The following is a 27,799-nucleotide window of genomic DNA, read 5'->3' as shown; positions in this document are numbered from 1 at the left end:
ATTCAAAGGGAGGCCATTTGCCAAACAAGGACAATGCTCATCTTTCTCACCTGCTCTGTGGCCCAAAGTGGTCTTTAGGTGCCAAAGCAGTTGGGTAAGGTAATACACATTACTAACAGCTCCTGGTTTGGTAAGAGGCCATGTAAGAAACATTTCCTTCTACAACGGGATGGACCACAGAGGGATTTGGTAGCTGCCAGTGTGGAGGAAGGAAGGGGAAGAGAGTATTCTGCCCCTCAGGTGGTTCAGCTGCACTTTGCAGGCAGAAGTGGAGGAAAAGAGCTCAGGTCTGCAAGCCTCCCCCTTGAATTGCATGTAGTCAGGGCCTAGGCTAAATTAAAATAGAAAAAACATTTAGTTTCAGTTCACATCTTAGTTGTGGCTCATGTTTTATTTACAGAAAGGGCAGAAGTTTCCCTGAGTGAAGAAATCCCCTTTCTTTCTCTGCAGGTTTTAGAAAACCAGTCAGCAGCAGAGCTATGCTAAACTCAGGACGTCAGTCACCTGCTTCCTAATTCTCAAAGCAGCTAAAGCCCTGCAGTCTTTTTTTACCTTTTATAGTCACAGGACTAGTCAAGCAAAATCTTGATTGGATTACTCTGCTTTAATTACAAAATGCACTCAGACCAAAGGCGCAATGTTCCTGGTACGTATGTACACATTTCTATCAATTATAACACAAAAGACCAAAATGCCATCTGGTCCTGCTGTAGATCAAACATTCCCCTCTGGCAAGATCTTTGGAGTATGAACAGATACCACAGTAATGCTTGAACTGCCTCTTGTGTGACGGACACCAGACTCTGTATTTATCACACACTTTGAGATCCTTTAGGGTACATGAGACAAATAAGAAAACAGATGCAAAACTGGAAAACAGGGAAGCCCATATCCCACCACCCCCTGGAAAAGAAAGGCAGAGATCAGGGTCACTTTCTCTTTGCTGCAGTTAGGACAAGGTAGATAAATCACAATGGTTTTTTATTGCTGGTGAACTCAAAACAGGCAACTTTAATCTACTGAGGAAGATACACATACAAACAAATGTTAGGCCTTGTGCGTTTTTTTCCTTCTTAATGTAAATGTCTCTTCAACTTCAGTCCAGCTCCTGAGCTCTCACTGAGCTGCCACTGAGATCCTGGTGACGTGCTCTGGGCAGTTCTGCAAGATGTTATAAGAAGCATCACATGTATTAAAAAGGGAGATTTTGCAGAAAAGACAAAGCTTTGACAGCAGCCACATTGCTCAGAAAGGAGAAGTCTGGCTAATCCTGCTGCATTAGGTATGTGGTATTATACACAATTAAATTATTTAAGAATTTGCCAGGTCCTTTTCTGTTTCTGGTGTGCAAGCTGCAAGTAAAGTGCACTTCTGGGTATAAATTACCACTCTATGAAGATGCAATAGCTGGGCGGTACACATCAGACACCAGTGGAAAGCAGACTACAACAGCTGTTTCAATGACACAGGCAGCAAGAACAATGCTCTAGGATGCTGCTGGGAAACCCTCCATATTTTGAGCAGTTAAATATTACATCACTCAGCAAAACACAAAGTGTCATTTATATGGGACCTTCTTAAGTACAGACAATAACAGACACAACTGCTGTTGCACACCAGGTTAGCTCTGCAGACAGCCAGTCCTCCACACCACATTGCTAACTCCTTTTAACCTTTCCAAAGAGTTTTGTAATAGCTAAGGAGAAAGCAGGGATCCTAAGGATCTTTCTGTAAAGCTGAGGGTTTTACATGATGTGGGGGTAGTGTAGGAGGCAGCACAACACCACATTTTAAGCTATGCTGTGAGAGGACAACCCAGCTTTAGACACTGCATTTGATGATCATGACATAACCAGGGCCAAAATGATGGGATCCCAACTCTGACCTGCACCTTGCAATTCTTGTTCTGCTCCAGTAGAGCTCATCTACATTATCCCCCACACAAAGCTGTTTTTTTTTTCCTCCATGTACAGTTTCAGATGACTATTTTGCCTGGGTCTATACTCCTGAGACCAACAAGGCTGATAAACTACATACTGTTCCTCTGATTTCATAACACTGGCATCACAGCATCAAAAGAACTATCTGTTCAGTGTTTGTTCTTTTTTAATTTAATGAACTGTAAAAAGGGAACTCTAAATACCCACCTAAGTATTCTCAATGATTTGGGATACATTGCATATCCAGGGCAGATTTGATTAACTCTTTGCCACCACTGTTTTCATGTGTCCATTGCCAGCAATGGATGCCATATGAAAAGGGGAAGGGAAGGAATAAAATAATTGCTCTCTGTGTAATACAAAGAAGGATTAATATTGCCCTGTAAGAGCAGAACCAAGAAACAATTCTACTCACAGGGCCATCAGTGCTTTTCCTCTCAGGAACGGCTGCACCAGGGCACGAGCAGGTTCATAGCTGAGCATCCCCTACCAGAGACAAGGGACATACACAGAAATGGCCCAACTATTTCCAAAATAAGAGTGGAATCCTACAACAGATTTGCATTTCAAGCCAAATTATCCCTGGTACAGCTCTGCTGACTGTGGTGGAAGAACAAGAAAAATTAATCTGGCCTTATGGGACAACTCTGGCAAACCTTCCTCATAAATCAGTTCAGGAGTGAAACATCTGACAGCTGGAAGCTCTCCGTTTCTTGCTAACTTCAAAGGTCAAGACTTAAGAGAGTGAATTACAAACTTGTGGCTGCCACTATCAAACACCTTCCCTGCACCACAACTGTCCTTGTTCTCCGTAAGTGTTCCCAATAGGTTAAATTTCAAACTGTCCCTGGTGGAGGTAGGTCTACAGTGAAGCCACAGCAGTCCCTCCTGCTCCACCTCTCTACTGCTGCTCTTGCGCCCTAACTCAAAGCCTCATTCAGGCAGAGCATGATGAAGTGCATGCTTTTCAGAGACAGATGTTTTGTTTTTTGTTGTTTTTCTTGTTGTTTTCCAGTGATGAAGGAACATGGAGTCAGTGCCAGAGGACCAAATCCTGGGTTAGCCACATGAAGGTTTTGACTTTTAAATACAATGGGCTGCAGCCAGACTAAGTCATCAATATCACCAGAAACAGAGGAATCCCTGGAAAGGAAGGCAGAAAAGTCTTGTGGGCTGTATAGTCTCTACAAGGTTTGCATGGCTGAGATGGGAGCTGGAATCTGCAGCAAGATCTGCTTTGGGGGGACAAAGGAGATGGGAAGACTTGCACTATTTATTGTGCCTTTTGCCAAGATTCAGATAGCACAGGTTGTGGTAAAATTCACTTGGCAAAAAAAGGCCTTTTTAGGAAAAAAAAGAAAAGAAAAAAAAAGAAGGAAAGAAGAAAGAAAATATTTCTATTGAGTATCAGAAGTATCAGGACTGAGATTTCAAAAAGTACAATATCCATATAAGTTCAGCAAGATGTCCAGCACCAGATTATTTCATGGTGCAACAAAGAACCTGGGGAGAGGCCAGTGGGACCTGGTGAGGGGAACACCATCCCCAGCAGACTGCCAGTCTTAGGTACTTCTCAACAGCAGATGGATTTTGCTTGTTCCTGCAGCATCTCAGGTCCCATGGGAGGTATTGGTTGCAAGCAAGCACCTGAATATTGCCTAATGGAGTAAGCCAATCACTAACTCAGCTGGCGTGTCCATGCCCATCCACTGATTAGGTGGGGTTTTTTAGGATGCATTTCCACTGTAGCATTTCTTTTTTCTTCTTTCTCCACTTTAAAGTGTAAGCAAAAGGACTGCTTTCATCAGTAATAAGTTAAAATCAGAAACGACCTAACTAACAAGTAACTGATATTGGTCCTTGGAGCCCAAAGAGTAAAATCCATAGAAAATCTATTGGTTCCAATTTTTCTGGTATATCCCATGCACATCCCCATTAGAAAAACGGGGTTATGAATCTTATACAGCAAGGAGCAGTACCTCAGAGACAGAGCTGAGTGTCAGTGGTAGAGATCTGGGCTCTCTCAGATTGCTAAGTATGGCTCTAAGTCGCTGCTCAATCCGTCTTCACGTGGCCATTGGCCAAGGCAACGGGCGCGGTGGGGGCCCCGGGCTCGGCAGTCTCATCAAATCGTAAGCGCAGGGTGTTTCTGATCACCAGCTGCTCCATGATGAAAGAAGCACAAAACCATGGGATGGCATACTCCAGGGTGATCAGGCCCATGAAGTCAAAATCAAACTGGGAATAGTCCCATGGGCAGGCATTGAACTGGCGTAGGATGAGGCCAGTGGTGAACTCCCAGAGGTATGTCCACAGTGTGTAAATGAAGCAGCGCACTACAATATTACATTTGTCTTTGAGATACAGATACATCTTCTCCACTATGAGGATGGAGGTGCCATAGATGAAGAGTGCCCACACACTGGTAACACCAGGGAACTTCCAGTTGAAGTTGACCACAAACTCCCAGGCAGCTGTGAACATCACCTCACAGAAATAGCCGTGGATGGCGTAGAGATACCATCGTGAGAAAGCGGTCAGAGGTTCTGCCGCAGCCATTCTTCTGCACTCACCCCAGCAGCACTCTGAAAGGAAGAGGGAGAGAGAGGGAGAGAGGAGTCAATGAGGATATCACTAGCCCTCGTCCCCCAGATGGCAGCACACAAACTTGTAACAATGGATAAGTCTGAGAAAGAAGCGACTCTCATTTTCACCACAGCAGATTTTAAGTCCTGGGAAAGGTGGCACCTTACAGGGCTCCATGACTGAGGATGGGCCTGAACAACATATACTGCTCTGCCTGAAAAATGGGACACTGCTGGTGTTACATTGGCGATAAGGAAGGAGTTGATAAGTACAAGGGCTTTGCCAGGAGCAAGTTGCCAAAGAATTTACTGGTTGCAAGTCAGTGGAGAAATATAGTCATCCCACAAGGAGTACACATCACCTGTTTACTCTTTTCAAGAAACAGCACTATACCTTACTTTTCTGATTCTACTGTGGAACAGATTACTTGAATACAGCATTGTAAAACTGGGCCTTTCCAATTGTTGCCTACAGCCTCGATACCAAAATGTTTACTGTAGTCTAAAACTGAGCTTTGATGAGAGTTACAGCAAGGGAACTGGAGGAGAAAATTCAAAGATTTTACACTTACAGACACCATACCTTGCACTCTTTATTCAGCTGAACTTTAATTTTGTCTGTTGAAGTACTCATCCATATTACGGCTAGCATTTGTAAAATAATTTTCTTATGGTGTCAGACTTCCAGATAACAAGTCATAAAGCACAAAAGAGCCAGGGAAATCCATTCAGATTTGGCTTCAGGACAGCAAAAGCACAGAGGAGGAGAATAAAAAGGAACAGCTGAGCCTAGAGAGGTAATTACTCAGGATCAATAGGAAATAGGAACAAACTCTAATTGTCTGTACAGAAAGAAATTGGTGACGAGTTTTTGAAAAGGCACAATTTGCTTATCACTGAGGTGCTTCATCGTAATTAGCTTTTACACTTTGTAGAGATTCACAAGTCTGCCAAGTTACAGTCAACTACATGAGGTGATTATAAGCATAATTTTACTGAAGCCTTGCAGATTTACACCACAGGATGAATTTGACCTCTTTCATTCTGAGAAACTTACTCTTTCAAGTTGAGTTTCTCTGGACTCTTTACCAAGCACTATTTAACTTGCTCTGCACTTAGTTCCATGGCACAATGTGCTAGGGAAAGGACCGCACTAACTTTATGTACAGTCATTCCATGCCATCTGGAAAGAGACTGTTCCTCCCCTGCCCTGTATACACAGTGCCTCTCTGAACAAAGTATTAGCATGCAACTGATATTCTGATAGGAGATAAGAGAAACTTCTATAAGGGAAAACAGAACTATAATAATAAACATGAAGAAGATATGCATAGGGGAATATTGAAATTGAAAAGGACAGAGCTGTATCCATGATCCATTCACACTTCTCTTAACCAGACACACAAACAACCAAAGCCTTGACAGTTCATATGATTTGGGTGCTTGAACAAAAACCCATTTTCTATTGGCAAATTCATTTTACACAGGACACTGAGCCATTATTACATGCTACAGAGAAAGGTCAAGAGCACATATTGAGCTTGTAGGTGAAAGAATAAAGAATCACTAGAGATTGCCTCATGTCTCCTAACAATTCAATCCCAAGAAACCCTGCAAGACAGCAGAAGAGGTGGCATATGAGAAATATGCAGGAGGTGTACATCCACACAGACCATAAGAAGCTGATGCATAAGGGCACTGCAAACCAAGGAGAGTTTGTCAATGTAGTGTTACTTGGTTAGTTTGCTAACACAGTTGATAAACTTAGGACTCTGAATCCTCATATCATTACTTCATTCTGACATCATTTCAAGAACAAGTCAAAAATCAGAGGTACAGAAGTCAGGGAAAGCAGTAAGAAGGTGTCATGATTTAAACCCAGCTAGCAACTAAGCACCAGACAGCCACTTGCTTGCTGCTCTCCAGTGGGAAGGGAAGAAGAATCGGGTGCAGGGGGGAAGTAAAACTCATGAGTTAAGGTGAGTTTAATAACTGAAACAAAGTAAAATGTAATAATAACATAATTAGCTCCATTGGTTAGAGCATGATGCTAAAAATGCCAGGGTTCTGGGTTGATCCCTGTATGGACCATTCACTCAAGACCTGGACTTGATGATCCTTGTGGGTCCCTTGCACCTCAGAATATTCTGTGATGTTTCTGTAATAGTAATGTCATTACCCAGCGAAGAAAACTATTGTAAAGATTTTACTAAGTTGGGATTGTATGGTTTTCCTCTCTTTTCTGAGCCTAACTTTTTCACTTGTGATCCTGAGTCCTTGCACTTCTCTCTGCAGCTTTACATGAAATGTATTTGAAGTGTTAGCTGGGAGCACCCTTGTAATTTTGCAAATCTATTCACAAAGTTGGATCAAATGCACAGAGGGTCCTTCCCTCTCCCCCTGCATTTTCATTCCAAGGATTCCCTCACCAATTATTTGCAAAATATTTAGTCACTACACTAGAAGTCTAATATCTGAATCTAGATCAGGTCTTGGATATCCACAATACAAGTTAACCCATTGCAAAGAGCACTGTTGAGTTCTTTTGAATCATGTGGCTTTCACAACAACTGCAAAGAGACAAACATAATGCACTGGCACTGTCTCAATATTTGCCTTCTCTACTGTTGTGTCTCCAGTGGGCCCAACCTCGCTGGAAACTTCCTTCTTACAATTGCTTGCAAGAGTCCTCACAGACTTCCTGCTGATTAGGAGCAAGGAAGACACGTCAGATGCCAATCTGTGGTAGCCCAGACATAACTGGTTCCACTGTCCTTGGCACTAAACAAATCAACAAACCACAGCTCCTCATGTAAAATATTTCATCCAAAATAAAACAAAAAGGACATAGTAAGACATAAAGGGAGTGGAGGATACATTCAGGGGGGCTATCACAAGCCACAGCACATCACTGCAGAAGCTGGGGACTGTACGGTTTAATGGTTACAAGTCACTTGTGCATTTACAGAACAATTAAAACTGCAGCTTTTCCTAAGCATTGTATTTCCCAGCCACACCAAATTATTTGGTGTCTGGTAAACAATACTGCACAAGAAGGTCTCAAGAGGGACATAAAGGAGAAAAGTGTTGTTCTATTGGGCAGCAATTCATGATAAAAGAATCAAGCTGAAGAGCATGACATTAGTGGGAGAAGCATCCAAACAGAAGGCCAAGACTGGATTCAGTGAGAAATGCAGATTTGTGAAAAGCCTTAAGTAGATAATTGAACTTGGTGATGCAAAACTTTTAATGGAGTGACAGTAATACTGACCAAAAGGCTCTCAACATATGGGAGCTATTCAGTCTCCTCAGAAAAACAAATGGCATTCATGACTAAGGCACTTATAATAGGGTGGGCAGCAGCTTCCTGAAAATCAGAAACACAGCTGCCAGCTATGCAATTGTCTCAGCAGAGAGCAAACAATGCATGGAGACTGCTCATGGATGACCATGCTTGCATTGAAACTACTCACACTGTGTTATTTTGGGGAAAATAGGGAGTTTCTACATTCAAAGTTTCGAAAATGCTTTCCATCATTAGCAAATGATACTTCAAATAGTTAAAATAGAAATAGTTCCTCTAATACAAAGTTATTAGGAAGGCTGACCTAGGCCAGCACAAAATCTTTCCTTCTTTCTCTAGTAGGACTTTCCCAGCTTGCTGAGGAAAAAAAAAAAAAAAAGGCAAGGGTGTGGAAACCACACATGGACCTCCAAGGAAAATTCAGTCCTTCCCCTGACTGCCCTGCCTGTGTGCATAACTCTGCTGGCAGTGAAGGGGCCAAGAACCCATTCCACCTACAGGAAACAAGCACAGACCTAACAGGGGAAAGTATATAAAGGACTGAGTTTCTCTACAGAAATGTGGTTGCAGCAACAAGTTCACTGAGGACACAAAGGTGAGAGGAGTGGCCAATACCTCCCAGTGCTGCACAGCCCTTCAGACGGTTCTCAACAGGTTGGAGAGATGAGCAGAGAAGAACTGCCTGAAATTCAAGACAAATGCAGCGTCCTGCACCTGGGGAAGAGTAACTCCATGCAAGGACAAAAGAAAATGGGCAGAAATTAAGGCTTGAAGTCCCACCTGAATATGAGGAAGAATTTCTTTACTCTGTGGGTGATCAAGCATTGGACAGATTGCCCAGAGAGGCTGTGGAGTCTCCCTCACTGGAGATATTCAAGAAGTGTCTGGATGCAATGCTGTGCCATGTGCTCTAGGATGACCCTGCGTGAGCAGGGAGGTTGGACCAGATGACCCACTATGGCCCTTCCCAGTATGTCCCATTCTGTGATCAGGGAAGGGCTTTGACTTATGTCTGCAAGAAAACACCAAGATTACACTTTAATATTTTATATTTCAGCTCTGAAATGGATGTTAATAATCACCTAGGTTGAGGTAAGATACAGATAAAACTGATGCACGAGGCCAAGTAAGGAGAAAGGACTTACAGACTGCCCCACTTGGCGTGAGACCCCTCTGCACAAGAGGAGCACTTCCATACTCACATTCAGTTTTGCAGGTGATGCAGCTTGGCAGGCAAGAAGGAAATGATCAGAAGATGGACTGATGGTAGACCAAGGAATAATGGTAGCTTTGTCTCACATAAGCACTGCAGGGGAGACCTCAGTGGATGTCGTATTCATGCCTGATTAAGTTCTTGAGCACTGCCTGGCTCATTTTTTTTCAAAGCTCTCCTTTCCAGTGGCTTTCTGCCCATTTCTCTGCTCCCAAGCCAAACAGTGCTTAAAAAAAGGTCTCTTACAGATTGTCTTTATTCCCTTTAATCCAGCAGAATTATTTAGATGCTATGGATGAGTGTAATGAGACCTCCTCAAGAAACTCTGAATTAACTCTGAAGTGCTAATAAAAGAAAAACACAAACAAAAACTTCTATGAGACAATTCTGCTAATGAATTCTGAGTCTATGAATTCTGTCAGCTAACTGATCCACTGCAGGTGAATTTGGACTACTGCAGCATGTTTCATACTCATAGTGCCCAGTTATTTCTGCAAATTAAAAAGTTACAGCACAGTATTATTTTATAAATTCATATTTTTAGTTCTATAACATGCATGTTCATATTTCTAAGAAATGCCTTAGGCATCTATAACCCTATGTTATATGATAATTACTCTTAAATTTGAAAAAGTGCAAAGGAGATACATACACAGCTGTACTGCTAATGTCCTCCTTCCTCAGATCCTTATTACCCCAACAGTACTTATGTAAAATAACTAACTGTTTCTCATTACTTTTTAATTACTTTCATTGGCACATCATTGTAGCTATTCTGTTCTTTCTTCAGACTGGGAGAATCAGATGTATATCTGCTTTTCTGCTTTAGCAAGGATTAGTTGATAGAAGAACGTGTTGATGAACATTGACGTGCATTTTTGGACAATACCTATTTAAGTGTAATTCTTATTTTGCATTTTCCCTGTGAGTAAACACCTAACAAGCATACCTTTGCAACCATGCAACCAACATTGAATGAATATGCTGCAAATCTGGCTTCAACATTTTCACAGAAGTATCACACACCATTAGAAGTGAAGATTTACAGAACACTAGATGTGTACAGAACACTATGTACTAAATTTGGCCCCAAGACATCAGTTCATCAGTGTTTAAAGATTTATACAGTAAAGACTTAGTGGTACTTATGTGCTGAAGTCATAACTCTGAGGAGATATTCATCCTTCAGGTAACTGAGAGCCTCAATTAACTGTGGCTCAGAAAATAGGATTTCAACTGAACTGAAATGTGGAAGAGCTCCAGCAGATCGATTAATCAAGCCCTGCAATGAAGCTAAAAGCACACCACAGATGTCTCCAAATACAGACTCTCAGTGCTTCCAGAAAGGATCTGGAGCCCTTGGATTTTGGTCAGTTCTGAGTCATCTGTTTTTACTGCTTTTTCCATCAGGATGCAAACTGTCTCCCTTCCACATACCATGGGGTAAGAAAGCATAGTCTATTTCTTGTCTGCATTTTCCCCTCATTTTTGTCTCTAGCTCCTTTCCCATAGAAGGCACATCATTTCCCTGCCACTCCTTGTTTTCTTGTTCCTTTGCCCAGTTCACTCTGTACCTGCTGGCAGCCTCTGATCCCTGTCTATCTTTCAAATCTGGTCCAAAGAGAATTGGGATACAGTAAAAAACCATGACGCCAAAAGGAGATTAAATGAATCCAATTACCAGCCTAACCCAAAGGGATGGGGAAGTGCAGTTCTTAGCAGTAATGCCTGTGTGTGGGCTGCCCAGAAGGTACTATTTCACAATGGAAAGGAGAAAGGTAGGCATTTCTTGAGGAGTGTAGAGGGAGGTTGACTTCTCAGAGGACAAAGAGAAAATATGAAGACATTGTTTAAAGAATAACTTTCTAACTAAGGTGATCCCATGAATTCCTGTAGAAGTGCAGAAAGTGGAAACTTTCCATGTCCTGCTGCACACATAGCAGGAAATGTTACATTACGTGAACACACCTTAGCCCACTGTGACCATTCCAACTTGAGGACAGATTAAGGCAGTAGCTCTTACAGAGACTAATAGGAATGTTTCCTTGGTACCTGACAGAAGTTAAGATCCCCAAGAGTCATGCAAGTAGCAGACTTGAAAGATACTATGAAAAATTACTGAATCCAAACTTGATATCTACAAGTATTGAGCCCAAACCTCCCCAGCACTTCCTTCAGGTAAGGTCATGTTCTTCTCCAAGCCTGTTGCTGTAAGGCTCTTGTGCATTACCTGCTGCCCTTCCCTGTTTAGAAAAGCTGCCCTGAGTTCCCAACATTTGCTGATACTACAGCTCTCAAAAAAGCAAATGTCTAGCAAGAGCCCAAGTGCCCCTGATGTGGCCCCAGTACAAAGCAGAGACTTGAATGCCAGGACTCTCTTATAGGAGAGCAGGCAGAGCTTCCCATTAACACTGAAGAGGAGGGAGCCAGCATTATGGAAGGTCTGTCCTCAAGGAGATGGCATGTTCAGGGGGAACAATCTGCTCTTAAAATCTTTATCAGCCATCCTTCAGTTTTGAGTGCTTAGTTGCTGGATTCACCGTTATCTTATCCTGGACAGTTGACTTCTTTCTCTGCAGTGATAGCAGACCTGAGCTCCTAGAACCCAGTTTTCAAAAAGTGACACAGGTTCACACACCATGACTTCAGCCCAGGTCTGAGCACTTAAGAGTTCCCTGATGGGCAACTGCCTGACTCATAAGCTCCTCCAAGTTGGGCCCCTTCATATCAAACTGTGCATTCAAGTAAAGTGGCAGGGAGCTGGGTCATAAGGATGTCTCATGAATCCTCAGACTACACCTGATGCCACCTTGGTTCTTTTCCTACTGTTTCTGAGTTTCTAATTGCCTCTCTCCCAAATCATAGAACACTGGACTGTTCTCTACTTTGGACTGGACTACAGATAGCCACTTTAAAAAAGGCACATCAACCTGCTATATAAATTATACATAAAATAAATTATACATAAATTTGAATTCTATCTACAGCTGTATAGATATATAAAGATATAGATACGCCTGCACATATTGTCCAGTTTTATTTGCTGATTTGTCCTCTTTCCCCCTCTATTGAAGGGGATGGATCTTTTTCCTTACAACTGCCTCTTCTGACTGTGTCCACTTTTGTGCTGAGGTGAGCTTTTACAAACAATACAAACACTACTATTGGATTTATTGTACCTTCAACCTAGCAATCATTTATCACAGCTTCACAGAGACTCTCTGAAAAACAGATCCATTTAATATTATGTTTATACCCTTGCACATTTCCTGTTGTGACTGCAGTGTGTCCAAATGACCACGTCCTACTGAACAGTCTCCCCAATAAAACCAAAACATTCATTGCTCAATACTGGAAGGAATTTTCAATCTGTATTTATTAGTCAACCTAAGTGTAACACTTTGGGTTCCTTAAGACAGAAGTCTGTATGTATGTGCACAGGGCTGCTTCAGAATATTCTAAAAGCCTGAAGTCTAGGAATTTACCTTTCATAGTACAGCAAGCCTAGATCATGAAATAAAGCAATACCATAGCTTCAGACTGCTTTACAGATGTATCAGTTTATGGTTGAGACCCAACTCACATACACCCCTTATTCTGAGATCCAGTCTACACATTCAGCCTTCTGAAAAATTCTAAACCATTTCTTGTGAATAGCAGCTAACATGCATCCACTTCAGGACTCATGGAATGCAAATGCAATGTGTTACTACCACATACTTAACATCTGAAAAAGGAATTAAGTGTCCACCTTAGAAGAGAAAATCTTTATGAACTGCTAACTATAATCCTAAACTCAGCAAGAATGTAAAAATACTACTCACCTTTTCACTCAACTGTCAGTCAGCACAGAAGACATTTTCCATTCTCAGCTGCAGAAAGATGGTACAGGTGCAAAAGGTCAAAGCACAATGATAACAGGGGACTGGAATTTGAGTCCGCACACAGCTACTGCAGTAGAACACAGAGCAATTTTCTTGCTTGTGTATTTGTATTTATTCTGTTTTACATGCTTCAGAAAAGAAAATGTTCCAAAACACACACAGCTCTTTGTACATATTAATTTAATTCCCAGTGACTGACAAAACATTCTCATGACTGAAACACAGGCACTAATTGGCCAAGATCCTTGGCCATCCCAGAAGAGAGACAAGATAACAATGTATTTGTTCTTTTACTTGCCTCTGGAAGATGCTCTTTCCAGAACAGATAACTCATGTTGATGCATAATGCAGAAAGTTCATGTTCTCACTATCAGAGTTTCTTTTTCCTTTACAAAAGCACAGATGTTTCTCTCGACAATCCAGGCAGTACCTTTCACTGACCCTGAATTCCCTTTACAAAAGTATTTGGGATGGTTATGCAGGTGACTTAGGAACATGTGAAGACACAAGTGTGAAGAAGGAGGAGTTGGTGGCCCAGAGTCTCCATCCAGCAGGGGTTGTGATGCACAATCTTTCCCCATTGCAAGCTCCACAAGAAAATGCTCACGCCAGGAAGGATTAGCTACTGCACATCCAGACTATGTTTTCAGTAACTTTGATCTTACTGCTTTGGTCAGATCAGAGACAGAAACATGATATTCAGCTTCAAACAGCTTCAAGCCCAAAGCTGGCCTGAGTATCTGTAATTTACTGGCCCACTTCCATCTCCCACTCAATATCAGCTGACTCAGTAAAACCTATCACCTCTCCTTAGAAAAGGGAATATTGAGCTGAACAGACTTCACCTGGTTTCCAGAAGAGGCTTACTTTTGAAGTCTCATGGCAGCCTAGTATCTGAATGCTATGAAACACAGGATACCCTCAGCTGAAACTCTTAAAAGAGCCATTTACACCCGATGGGAGCATGTAAGAGGAAATGCTAAGACCACAACTTCGCAGCTATGAGGTTTAGTTCATTCTTAACACCTCCTGTACTTTGTTTCTCTTTTTGTCAAGTACCGAGCTTCCACTAATTTCTGTCAGCTTGTCAGAGGACATTTATTGCACTGTGCACCTGGCTGGAAAGACTAATTTTCCCAGGAGGCCTGGCAAGTACAACCAGAAAAGAAAACAACTGTGGCTGTGTCATTCTCTGCAGCGTGGAGGCAAATCTACCATCCTGGAATCTTATCCACAGGCAGTAGAGGCATTTCAATGGATGGATAATTCATCTGGCTTCCTTCCACTGAACTGTAACCTAAGGCTTTACCTAGCTACCAGCTTTTTATTTAGACAGGGGAGACAAGAATAAGAGAATCTCAGAATAGTTTGGGTTGGGAGGGACCCCAAAGATCAACCGAGTTCCAACCAGCCTGGGCATGGACAGAGACACCTTCCTCTGGACCAGGTTGCTCAGGGCTCCATCCAACCTGGCCTTGAACACTTCCAGGGATGGAGCATCCACAAATTCTCTGGGAAACCTGTTCCAGTGCCTCACCAGCCCTCACAGTAAAAAAGTTCTTCCTAATACCCAGTCTGAACTTACTCTCTTTCAGTTTAAAGCCATCACACCTTGGCCTATCACTAAATGCCCTCATAAAAATTCCCTCTCTCACTCTCTTGTAACCCTCTTTAGGTACAGAAGGTGCTGTAAGGTTTCCCTCTCAGAACCTTCAGTTGCTCAGGTTGAACACCCCGGCTGTCTTAGCCTGCCTTCACAGTGCTCCAGCCCCTCTAATCAACTTGGTGGTCTTCCCCTTGGACTCATTCCAACAGGCTGATGTCCTTCCTGTGCTGGGGACCCCAGGACTGGATGCATCACTACAAGCAGAGTCTTATGAGGGCAGAGGGTCCCAGCACAGACCCCTGAGGAAAACCATTTGTTCCTTGACGTCCATTGGGACACTGAACAAATCCATGTCTTGCTAATTTAGAGAGAAGGATGTTGTGGGAGACCATGTCAAAGGCTTTACAGAAGTCCAGATAAATGACACTTGCATCCTTCCACTGATGGAATCACTCCATCACTGAAGGCCACTGGGTTGATCAGCCAGAACTTGCCCTTGGTGAAGCTGAGCTGGCTGCCTTGAATCACAAAAGTGTGTCTTGCCCCACTAATGACTGATCACAGAGTTCCCTGGCAAGGCTTTCCCAGGGTCACACATTTTCTGCCCAGATCTTCATTTGTGGTGCCCTTAATATCCAACTTATGTTTTCAGCTTTCATTCTACCAGCTCAAGCAAAGTTTAGGGATACACCCTAAACAACTGGTTGTTATTTTAGGAGGCACTGTTATTTAGCAGTTGTTATTTAAGCAGTGAGGAACCGATCCCTCCTTTGAGCAGACACTGAGCTCTCACTGACTGAAATATGCTTCTGACAGTGACTTGTTTGTTCACCTTCAGTAATCTGCGTTACACCATTACCACACCATGATACCATTGTAACAAATTAATTATTTGCATGACATGGTTTTACTAAATTTTGGATTTTGTACAAACAAAAGGTGCTTAAAGCATATACAACACTGATTTATTCACCTCTGTGAAATACTTTAGGTTATATCGGGTAATTTCAGGTCTTATCAAACAAGATTTTTTCTTTATCTCGCTTTCCTTCTGGGCAACAATAGGCATGTCATGCCTCTGGGCAAAATGCCAGTTTAACAAAGATGCCATTTCTCATCTGTGTGTTGGGAACTGACTTGTATTAAGATTAGAAAAGAATTCCTCAGTTTTAAGTAAAATGGTTTCACTGGACACCAAAAATAACCCTCTTCAAAAGTCCCAAATCTTAAATTCTTTTTAAACCATCTTAAAAATCGGTTTAACAAACAGAGCACCAGGTGACCCATAGCAAATAGAACCAGAGAGGCACCATATGTTTTCTTGTCCATATTTATGTAAGATGCTTAGGAGTTGTCATTTTCGTGCCTGTATTGTGCATCCACTATTGGCAGTCCTGGAGACACACACTGGTCAGCTATCCATTCTTTTTCAGATGTACAGAAACCTGCAGCATACCAGGACTTCTACGCCAATCATTAGATACTAAGCAAGATTCTTGGTAGAAGGAGAAAGAATGTAAGTTTTTGCCTCCTGCTAAAACAACCTAAATGTCATTCCATAATATAACTAGTCTTGATACATGCAAAAGGAGAAAGAATGTAAGTTTTTGCCTCCTGCTAAAACAACCTAAATATCGTTCCATAATATAACTAGTCCTGATACATGCAACAACAAACCCATCACATTACACAAAGACCAAACAGCACTATCTGCACAACAGTTCATAGCAATGTCAAGGTTTTCAAAGTGTTAACATTTTCAAGTGTGCTTGTTTTGCATAGGCTTGTACAAACTTAGAAGCCAGATTACACTGCAGCGGAGCAACTCGCTTCACTGTATTGTCACTGGCTCTGAGAGTTCCCACATCTCTAAAGATACCCAAAATTAACTTAAATATTACATACACACAGTGAACTTTCAAATAAATGTGCCTCATCCAAGGCAGTGCTGCATGTGTGGCACACAAAAGTTTTAGCAGTGTACGTCTGTGCCTAAAAAGAAATGGAGGGTGACTTTTGACATCCCATGCTGAAAGTAGTTTTCTTGGGTATTTCCTATGTCTAAGTCTCTCTTCTGAGTCACCTGCACTTAGACAGTCTGCAGCACAGTCCAAGATGCAAAGTTTTGCACTGCATCCACAACACTGACAGATCTTCCTTCCTTCTCCTGCTGACTTTACAATGACCAGTATATAAAGGAGTAAGGAGCATCTTCTTATGCATGGAAGCAGCCCCCATTTAGCAGCCTTCTGTCACATTTTCCCTAGTACAGCCATGGCATGTAAAAAGTTCCAAGAGTCTGGCTAAGAGCAGACCAGACATTAGAAGATACTGAAAAAAAGTGAAGCTCTTCTACAGAACTGCATGAAGGCTCAGCAGTCAAAAAGCAAGGCATCTTAGAGATCTGCTCCAACTTTCATCCTGGGAGTACTAAAATTAAAATATCCACTAGACTACAGTAGCTCTCCCAAAGCAATTCTAAAAGGCATTGAGACTGACAGATAATACAAAGAACAAAATTTTTCATTTCCCCTGAAGTTGCTAGATAGAACTTAAAGACTAACTAGCAAGAAAGGATGAAAGAATGTAAAAGTATGCACACAGGATGATAAATGTAGCTGGAACCAGTGGATAAATAAAAAATTAGGAATATACTAGGGATTTTGGCAAGTTACGTGACAAGAAGCAACACGCATGCCAAAAGAAAAGTTCAAGGAAAGGTCATATTGGGGCACTCAGTAACTACAACCAGAGATCCTTCAGATGACCCTCCAGGATCATAAAAGGTCTTCCAGTAGGAGGCAGACAAATGCAAATTAGTTCTAGGGAGAGTGATGTTTATGTATTAGTTAGGAAGTATACTGTAATGAATGTGTAATCATGACAGAATGAATACCCTGTGGTAAAGTTTCACGACACACATTCAGTTAGAGGAGATATCCTCTAAAAGTGTCCAGCAATGTAGTAAAGAATGTCTGCTTTCTAATATTTCAACTTGTGTTAGAAAGTTTATTTTCTATCTGATTTTGGTATCACTACAACAAGGAAGTGAAGCAAGTGGAAGACAGGACTCAGATGGAGAAGCAAAAGGACCTTCCTAAGTCAGTGCCAAGGTGGCTACATAAATGGGGCTGTTGAGCAGCTGTGCTGCCTCATGAAGCAATCTGCAAACTGATGCAAGTCTTGTAAAGAACTGTGCTGGCCCTAAGAGAGGCACAAGGGGCAAACAGTGCAGTGAACTAACACAGGACTGATGAAACCTCTGCTTTATTACTAGGCTTGCCATGATCTGCAATGTGACCTTGGACACGTCACTCCACCTCTCGGTGCCTCTGACTGCCATCTGGCTGATTAGGCTGAACTATTTGGTGTGAGGGCTGCATCTAACTATAGACTGGGCTGGCAGGTAGCACAAATAGTTACCTATACTGACAAATATCATCAGGAAAACTGAAATACAAAGAGCAACTGCATCCAGTCACCTGCATAAGTACCAATTAAGGTGCAGTCAAAAAAGCTGCACAACTAGACAGCTCTTAGCACCAGTCTCATTTGCTCAGTCATCTGTGTCACATGGATTCCAAGTTTACCAAAATATTTCTTTCAGGGAGCCTGAAGGTGCATCTTTAAGCCAGATACAAGCATTTGTATTTAAAAGCATATTCAATAAGCTTCTCTGTACAGGACTTCAGAGTGAGTAATTAAAGGAAATATTTCTGCAGTAGAGATTCTCATTAGCAACCCAATTAGCCTTCTGAAAATAATTAACATTCCTTTCTATAAAGGGAACAGATGACCCATTACATTCAGTAGACAAGCAAAACAAATGCTGAAGGTAAGGAAGATTTGTTCAGGGAGACAGCAAGAAAGCATCCAGCAGCAGTACAAGTAAAAAAGAAAAAGAAGAGGCACAAATGCCTGTGAACCACGAAGACTGGACAATGCAAGTGTGTGTGCAACACTAGTATGTGCATAACTGCCTGATATGTGCATGCAACATTCACATCAAGCATTTTCCTTCCCCTGCCTCAAGGTAATCTCATCATTGAGATGCTGAAAAATTCCACCTCCAACTTGTTCTGAAAACCAGAATTAATCAACCATTCACAGTCAGAAACAGCTCTCTCCACAGGCAAAAATTCCCCAAGGATCATGTATTTTGACTATTAAAACACTCTCAAAATGTCCATTAAAATAAAGCATGATGTAATGTCAGATACAGGGACAAGTGAGTTGATGTCTATGAAGTTCACCTGTCAAGTTTCACAGGGTGGTGTTTGACCAGTTAGTATGCCCCAAAAGAGTTAAACATACATTTCCTGACCAGTGCATGTTTGATATGAGTGTGGCTGGAGTCACAGGCACCAGTGTTGTGGGATGTGTGTGTATATACAGATGACAGAAAGCAAAGGACAGAGGTCAATTTATCACTGCCTGGCGCAGCAAGAACTGATGTATCAATACAGTCAGATGCACTGTTCCAGTGCAGAACGACAGAAAAAGGAGAAATGAACTGAGCTTCTAAACATTCACATATTCAGGCAACACAGCAAATGCAAAATTCATGAAAATGCAGCTGCATTTTCAGCCAGTTCCATGTTTGATACATACTTACATTTCCCTGGCAGGAAAGCTGAACACTCATAGCTTTCAAGTGTGATTGCAGTGAGGGCAAAGCTCAGCCCACAAAAGCTTCCATAGCTACATCACTATGGAAACTACAAATCCATTCCAAGCTCTGTTTGTCTACTTCTTTCACTGATGAAAAACAAACAAAGAAAAGGTATGCTTCCAGTGTATCGCCTTTTTACTTTGGTCAAGACCATAGGATGACAAACACATTTTACCTTCTTCAGAAGCAACCCATTCTTCCTTTGTGGAACCTACTCAGCCTCTCAACCCAGCGGCGCAGTCATTCCCCTCAGCATGCTTCCACCACTTTTTTAAGTGAGGACTCTTCAAATGTGGTCTGGGATTTTATCTTAGCCTCCACAGTTTCCCTCAGCATCTGGACTAGAACAACTCCAAAGGTGACTCACTCTAGGGCATATCCAGCTGGCTGACATAATGAGAAGCTGAAAACTGTTCTGAACACAAGCTACAGTGTCTTGTTTTGACAGAAGTAACATTTCCTTCCTTTCCAAGAAGCTCTTTAGGAACATTTGAAGTGCTCTCAAAATGCAGTATGGCACATTACAAGACAGCTGTAAATGCAAAGGTTGAAATTTTACTTTAAGATCATCATAATTTCTACAGCTGTTGCTAGTTACAGGTAGCTTTTCCCACACTAAAAATCCAAATACATCTCATCAAAAGCCTAATATCTAAGAGCTACTCTGAGAAGTAGGAAAGGAAATGGGGGAAGGAAAATGGGGGAAAATGTTAAAGAATCTGTAATATGGCAGGGACAGCGCAGCCTGGGTATGCAAAATGGCTGAAGGAATCTTCAGGCCAACCAGTGGGAAGGAAAAAGCAAGAAAGTATTTAAAACTCCTCTCCATCTAAGTATGTGCATTCTATGCTGAAGAACAGCCTCTGAATAAACCTTCAGCAACACCTTCTCTCACAGTGGACACCTCTTACCTGAGCCCACAGCAGTTCATGGAAGAGCTGGAAGAGAATTGAGACTCTGCAGCTCTGTAAATCTTCAGTGCCTCTCAAATTCAACTGCCAGCTGACAACCATTACATAGACAAATGCCTACTAGTAAATGAGTTGAGAAAAACTATGTGATACAGATGTTCCCAAACAGCAATTTAAATACACTCATCTCCACTAGAGCACTCTGCATGAACAGAGAAATCCTGCCTGTGCTCAAGGAATTTTTAACAGAGGACACTTAGGCTTCTCAGCAAGACGGAGCTAGGAACAAATGGACATAGTCTCTTACAAAAACCAAAGCAATGCTACACAAAAGATGTGGCTCTCTCACCTTGCTTTTGCAAAATGGGCCAGAGCAGCCAGGGCTTCCGTCTTGCTCCTAACTCATTGCCCTCACCTCAGAGACAATTCCAAGGTGGCATTACCAGATGTGTTCCAAGTTCATTGGTTTCACAAGTATTCCTACCAACAGCCCAGGGGATGATAAGAGGTTATTTCTGTGTCCTCAAGGATGTCACAGCAATGCCCAAGCCAGTTTAATGAAGGACAAGCTCAAGAGTGGTAATGACAGTCTGCAGGGTCTTGTCCCCATGGCTTTGAAAGCAGATCTGCAACAGACAGTATCCTGAACTGCCTGAGTGGATGGAACCTACAGGAGGCATTGGAGGAATGAATAATTCATAGTCTTGTTCTGCTGCCAAGGGATCTATGTTTTCTTGTGCCCATACGGCGCTTGGTTTTTGTTTTAACAGTAATAGGAGACTTCTGCACTACACTAGATGGTTCTTGAGGATGGCAAGAAGCAGCATTTGCTCTACTCGCAGCAATAGTGCCACACACCAGTGCACTTGCCAGACACAGCTTTCTTCAGAAATACTCATGGCTGCATTCACTGCCATAACAGCTGGACTCATACAAAGCTCATTCCATCACCAGCTGCCTCTCAGGAAGCTGCTGACACTTGCTTTGTTATAACATTGCAGCACTAGTCTGGACTTTGCCACTCAAAAGACAACACTTGGTGACCAACTGAAGCCCTGTAATCAGCTACACAATGGGCAGCACAATCATAGCTGGAGCTCCAGGCAGGAGCTGACCCTGCTTATCCACACTGCCACAATTAAGTCTACTGCTTTCCTTCAGCAGCTGACTGGGTCTGTTCCCCAGACTCAGAGAGGATCAGGAAGTCTGTCAGCAAGAATAGAGGAGTGGGACAACAGAAAAGCCCAACACAGGATCTCCTGGGCACTACAACTAGGAGAAGGTAATGAAACACCTGAGACAGGACAGACTGACAGATGACCGTGATATATATGTATATATATATATATATGTATATGTATATATATATGTATACGTGTATATATATGTAGCTGAAGTTTATATATGTAGCATGCACATATTCAAAGTGAGTTTCCAGCTAGAAATAAAGTACTGTACATAACCTACCCAAGAAAGCTGATCCACAATAGGCAAAACAATATTGTAGCCTGAACCATGCCACATACTGCAGACACAAAGAGCCTGTCAGAAATGCTGCAGGGTATGGAAATTGTTCTGGTCCCACAACATCCATCCCACTAACCAGAATCAATATAAACTTTTGCTCTGGGATATAAATCACCCTTTCAAATTGATAGCACTTTACATGCACTACATAGAAGTGTAACTGATTGCCACAGCATACAGGAGAGTGGCAAGATGAAGCTAAGGAGATTAGTAGAGTAACACACTGGTGAATCAGTGCAGAGTCTGCAGTGTTTGCTTGGGCCAGGAATAGATTCCTCATCATCCAACTCACACCTGTGCTTTCACAGGAGAGAGCAACCCTCTGCTCTTTACCTACTGCTCCGGTTTAGCTCAGAGATACTGTTCCACTGTCCTGATTGTTTTAACTGCCTAAGGCTATCAGTGTGAGGTTTTAAAGAGATAATAATACTGAAAAGTTTGGTTGTATAAATTACAAGCAATCAGAATGATGTGACTCACAGCAGACAGAAATCAAGGGTGATGTGTGCAAATGGCAATCTTACACCTCCAGAAAACAACTTGAGGTTTAAACCGATGGAAATAACTTTGCACTCTACATATTTAATTTCAAAGATCCCATCTACAATGCAGTCATCTCTGTACTCAGACAACTGCTCTGTTTTTCTGGTCTACAAGTGCATCCCACCAGTCTGAGCCTGCAGTCCTTACCTTTTCTGGAGAGGGATCCTGGAGCTCTCCCACTCTTTGGCCAGCTCCTAATTCACAACATCCGCAGGTAGACTAGGCTGCCTCCAGCACGTCCAAGGGGTTTCAGATGCCAGTTGTTTTAAGCCCAGGTGTGTGCGACCAACAGTTAATACAGCAACCAGACAGCCTTCCTAAACCAAAGAAGTACATTTTAATCTTAATACAGCACAATGCAAGAGAGATTTTAAACACAGAACGAGCTATGTGTATGGATAGCTTAGCTCCAGTACATTGGGCCCTGGAAGACCTGACATCTTCAGAGTCCCCACACAGCACCTGTACCTGCCCCTTGCCCAGGGCGGCACCCTGACAGCTGCCTCTCCTTGGGTGAGGCTGAGCCTTTCTGCTCTCACTGTCCTTCTGGATCTCAGTCACAGTAAACACACAGAGCAACTTCACTGGAGTCAGTGACCAAAGGTTCACTGCTACCATCTTAGCCAAGATCTCAGTTAACCCTTGGAGGGTCTGCAAGAAATTGCTTTACTTCTATTTTCCCCATCAATGTCTCAATTTTTTAAGTAAGCTTCACTGCTGACACTTTTCCACCCCCATCCTATCTCTCCTAATATTGCCTGCTTATCTCCCCCAATCTCCTCTCATCCTCATTTCTCCAATCATCAGACTCTTCTTCTCTCTTCCCCATTCCAGGACAGAGTGTGGACTTCATGTATGCAGGCCCTTCCCAGTGCCACCCACCCAGCACCCCAACCTGTTCCTGGGGGCACTGGCACTGTCCTCTCTGCTCCAGTGATCTGACTGCCTTTCACCTCATCAGGCAGCACAGTTACATGATCCAAGCAAGTGGAACCCATGAGCTGGGGCTCTCCTTCTCTTCAAATGCTGACATTTGGGATGCCACATTCCTGATTGCCACAGAAGTCATGTCTCGAGGTGACAGCTTCAACACATAAGTATCCAACACCTTATTTACATCGGCCTCACAGATCTTACAACTCAAGGGCTTGTCTATACATAGAATTTTCTGGATTAATTGCATATGAAGAAGTTAAAGCAAGGACATTTATGTGTCAGACTGTGTAACAAATGAGTTCTTTATGTTATCCTAATGAATCTCAGCATTTTTGAGCATCAAAATCCAAGAGGAATTCAAGAGACATGTTCTCCTTAATAAACAAAGCAAAACAAACCTACACTGTTTTTATTTAGATGACACTGAACTACAAAACCACTCCAGTTAAAAATGCAGATTAAATAACTAATCCTCCCCCAAAAAAATGTTCCCAATGAGATTACTGGAGCAATGACTAGCATAAACCCATTAATTAAATCAATGTAATATGGTTATTATTGAGACACATCTAGGACCTTCTGCCTATGCACTGAAGTTTGCATCTACTTTGGAGTCTCTCTTATCATGAGAAATAGTTGCTATTTTACCAGCTACATATTTGTATATCAGACTGGGAAAGAATTTGTTTGTTGTCCAGCTTTGGTATAAATTGTTGCCACATCAATGTTCCTAAAAATTATTTGCACATAATCCATTTTCCTTATATGCTTTTTGCCACAGTTGGATATTTGCCACAGATTTCTACTGAACTATTTATCAGGCATATGCAAACAAAACTTCAAAAGGCATTTCCCTAGAATCACAAAAATAATAAGAATACTTTTTACATAATCAGATGTACTTGTCTATAATTTGATATGTAAAAGACTGAGGAACAAAATCATACAAAATAAGCAACTGTAACACACTCCCAACTCCTTAAATGCAGCAACATGAACATTACAAAAGGCTCCAAGCCAACCTAACTTTAGAACAACACAGTCCTGCTCAGTCCATCCCTTTCCCTGGCACCAGCACTCAGGCCACCCATGGGGCTTCACCTGGAGCCAGACCAAGGAACTCATCAGCCCTCTGAATGCTCCTCCATGCTGCCCTAAAGTCTGCTAGTTTTCAGCTGTATCATCATCTCTCAGATTTGGCTCACAGCACATAGCTCAGCAGGAAGAAGTTCCCTTTTCACAAAATATTGCATCACTTTGAACTCAGAGTGAGGGAGAAACCATACCATTGGTTACAAATGTATCTACACTTGAAAGAAAACACTCATTGAAGAAAAACTTCATTAGTAAAGACTATGTCATAATACAAGTGAGCAAAGCAGTAGAGCTGAAGATAAAGATTTGACTTTAAGGCTCCCATGATTAATACAAAGCTTAAAATGTCCAGAAAAGGTGATTTGTTTTTTGTTTGGTATATAAATGAACCTTCTGTGTCAAAATACTAATGATTCAAAATGTATAGTGTTTGTAGTAAGGGGAAATCAAACAAAAAACCAGTTAGAATACTGTGAACATTTACTTGCATATACAAAAATAGTTAAAAACTAAAATCGCAGACTTCCCAAAACAGCACTTCCTTCTCTGACACAAACATTCCTGGTGTCGGCAGGCTGGGGACTACACATGAGCATAATCTAGCAGTACTGTTCATCAAATGAGAATACAAAGAAAAGCAAAAAAAACCCAAAACAAACAACAACAACAAAAAAGCCCCCCCTCCCAAAAAAAAACCAAAACCAACAAACAAACAAACAAACAAACAAACAAAAAACAAAAACACAAACCAAAACAAAAAAAGAAATACAAAACCCAACAAATTCCTAACTGGAAAGTGGTTAGTTGAGCATTCCTTCAACTATCTCTTTTAGTATTTACATCCCTTCATTATTTCTACAGTTCTCTACAAAGAGAGCTCTGCAACTAACTGGTGGTAAGCTGTGCAACAGAAAAATCAAGTCACAACATTGCTCTCTGACTTATCTGGGATTCTCCTGGGAAGAAAGTGCCAAATTTGGAAACAGAAAGTGAGTCTGTGTCTTCTCAGAAACTCCCTCTGTTTTGGCAGAACACAGAGGATGATGCAGATTTCCCTTTTAACTGAAGTCCCACCATGTCTCTTGATGAGGACCTGTGAACCTCTTCCTACACTGGACTGAAATACTGCAGAGGGACACACAGGACACAGTCCCACAACTCCTGAAATGCAAATGCCTTTCGCTCCTTTTGGAACAACAGAAAAAAAAAAAAAAAAAAAAAAGAAAACCAACTCTGTAAAGCAAAAACTTGCACTTATCCAAGGAAAACAAGTGATTTCAAGGTTATTGGCATCCTTTCCCAGATATATCTAGGTGGGTGCCCTATCTCTACTGAAAACTTCTCTCAAGGCCCTGAGAAGCACATTAGACCTCTGGAGTTTCAGATTTCTTCTAAAAGCCATGCCACCACCCAACAGCTGAAGAGGCTTGGCCAGATGCCTGCATCCCCACACAACTACAGTCTCTGCAAATGCTTCTGTGGCTATTTATTGCCAAAACCAAAAATGCATTTAAATAACTTCCAAGAGTCTTTATTTTTGCCATTGTTATCTTGAAATATCTTTGAAAAATAAATTAAACTCAGGTTTCAAACAAACACACAACTGAATTCCCTCATGCTGTCTTCCTTTATTAGACTATCCCTTTTTCCTCTGTGTACACTCATCCCTTCAATGTTCCCTCCATTCTGCTTCCATTTCATAAGGCAATGAAAATGAACTAGCTGGATTTACATTCATATTTTCATTAATTACCATGGCTCTCAACATTTTTGGGCCAAGGGGCCACTGTGAGTGTTTTGATACTTCTCACAGCTTGCCACATATTCCTGTAATCTATCTTTTAACATAAATCTCTCAACCATTTTCTTAATTTTCACAGTTCCAAGGATGAGCTCTGACCTACTTGTTGTAAGCTGCTGAACTATCAAACAGTCACAGACCCATTGCAGGGAATGGTTATTTATTCATATATTTATATATATATACCATTCATTACCTTTGAGAGCTCATCTAACTTTGTTGTTGCTGATTTCAGGTTTAGTGAATGCTTTTCTCTAAAACTGGGGTCAAACCTGACCTCACAATATGACAGATTAAGCAAGAGAGGAGTTAAAAAGGAGCAACTCTTACAAAACTCCACCTACACTTTCTTTATGAAGAAGTACAGCACCCATGTTATATCATGAAAGCACACTCACTGGCGTTTTGGTAATTGAAGGCAGGGTACTGTTGCCTGGCAACTTATCTGATTACCATTTTTTCAAGTATCACATGCACACTTAGATATGTTGCATAATAATTGTCTCCCTTTTATGCAGCCTAACCCAATGGGGAAAAAAAGAGGGGGATGGGGGCAGGAAAGCTACAAAAATTCATGTCTTTCTTTTCTGGAAAAAGAGTACAAGACAGTAGCTCAAAACCAGGTTGAAACATTAGTATTCCTGAATTTTATTCCTGCTTTTCCTGGCTTGCTGAATGTGCTTATACAAGCATTTTACTTTATCTACTTGTCTGCAAAATGACACTAATAATACCAGCCTCACAGAGACACGCTGAAAATTCATTAAGAACTGAGAGATTCTCAAATGAAAGATGCAGTGGAAGTGCTGGTGTTTGCACTTACAGCTTTTTAGTACTCCAATCATTGCTAAGCCATGGTCCTTAAACGTAGCAAATGTTCATCATTATCATGACATTGTCCAGTCCTTGTTTCTCAAACTAAGGAAACAATATTTCTCACATCAGAATGGGACACTTTACCACTTTCTATGTCTGGTATGTAGCTGGGGAAAGAAAAAAAATAGAACAAAAAACCTACTCCCACTGCCCCACACACAAGGCAGCATACCCCACTTTGGAGTAACTATCTAAGAGAAGGACATGCATTCTAGAAGTTGACCTTTTGCACATCCACAATTTATAAGGCAACATAACATAATGAATTGCCTTCTTTCTATATGCACCTTAGTATTCCACTGCACAAGAAATGTCTTAGCTGCCCAGGGCACTCCTAATACCATGCTAACCTCTGTCAGCTCAAGTGGCTGAGGCTGATGGTTTGGAAAGTATCTCATCTCCATGATAAAGTATTACACAGCAAAGGAAAACTGAAAGCAACAGCAGCCAAGCTCAATATTGCTAAGGAATCATTACGTTACCTTCACAGCAGCTTTTCTCTCCGTAGTAAGACATTCAAGCATTTTTATAAACCGTGCCCTACATCCTGAAACTCATGTACAAGTCCGCTTCCAATTAAAAGCCTAATTGTGAGGTATGCCTTGGAAAGAACTGCTGGATCAAAATAAACCAAATCACATTGTATCTACCGTACCACTAGGTGAAACTATACACATCTTAAAAACAACAGAAATTACAAAAATAAATAACTCTTCTTCTAGAACTCAGTAGAAGCATCCTTACCATAAGCCTCTGCTGACACAAAATACAAAGAGAACACGTGGCTCAAACAGTCCCACGGGTTAAGCAAGTCTGGCTTTGCTAGGTCAGTTAGCAGGAGAGGAAACAGCCAAATCCACCGCTACCATCAGGAATACTCTGCCGCATGCAGAGAGGAATGACTAC

At 41.7% G+C, this 27,799-nt stretch overlaps 2 protein-coding genes across 6 annotated transcripts in view; both read right to left on the bottom strand.

Annotated features, from left to right (window-relative positions):
• Nucleotides 1-22,438, bottom strand: part of RAD51B (RAD51 paralog B) — a 405,359-nt gene extending 382,921 nt beyond the window's left edge. For both annotated transcript variants that reach the window (XM_039705072.1, XM_039705075.1), the window contains exon 1: nt 22,333-22,438. The gene's annotated coding sequence lies outside the window, so the exon portion shown is untranslated. The remainder of the gene's footprint in view (nt 1-22,332) is intronic.
• TMEM229B (transmembrane protein 229B) lies at nt 590-22,497 on the bottom strand. Of its 4 annotated transcripts, none has more exons than XR_005627070.1 (3): nt 22,333-22,497; nt 2,356-4,525; nt 590-1,161 (listed from the first exon to the last, which is right to left on the bottom strand). XR_005627070.1 is itself a non-coding variant. In XM_039705077.1 (3 exons), the coding sequence occupies exon 3, from the start codon at nt 4,497-4,499 to the stop codon at nt 3,996-3,998; it is 504 nt and encodes a 167-aa protein (XP_039561011.1). In that variant the 5' UTR covers nt 4,500-4,525; nt 12,867-12,914; nt 22,333-22,471; the 3' UTR covers nt 590-3,995. The 4 variants fall into 4 exon arrangements, 2 of the variants coding, with proteins under 2 accessions (XP_039561011.1, XP_039561010.1); XR_005627071.1 differs by having other exon boundaries at nt 3,920-4,525; XM_039705077.1 differs by adding an exon at nt 12,867-12,914 and having other exon boundaries at nt 590-4,525; nt 22,333-22,471.
• Between the last annotated feature and the right edge of the window lie 5,302 nt (nt 22,498-27,799).

This window comes from Passer montanus, unplaced genomic scaffold (assembly GCF_014805655.1).
Source record: "Passer montanus isolate IOZ18808 unplaced genomic scaffold, ASM1480565v1 scaffold18, whole genome shotgun sequence".
NCBI lineage: Eukaryota > Metazoa > Chordata > Aves > Passeriformes > Passeridae > Passer > Passer montanus.
The sequence above is the reverse complement of the archived record's forward strand: the minus strand, read 5'-3'. Positions and strand labels throughout refer to the sequence as shown.

Bases quoted from the DNA above. Each gene is read 5' to 3' on its own strand.
- TMEM229B (XM_039705076.1), bottom strand. From the start codon at position 4,499: ATGGCTGCGGCAGAACCTCTGACCGCTTTCTCACGATGGTATCTCTAC.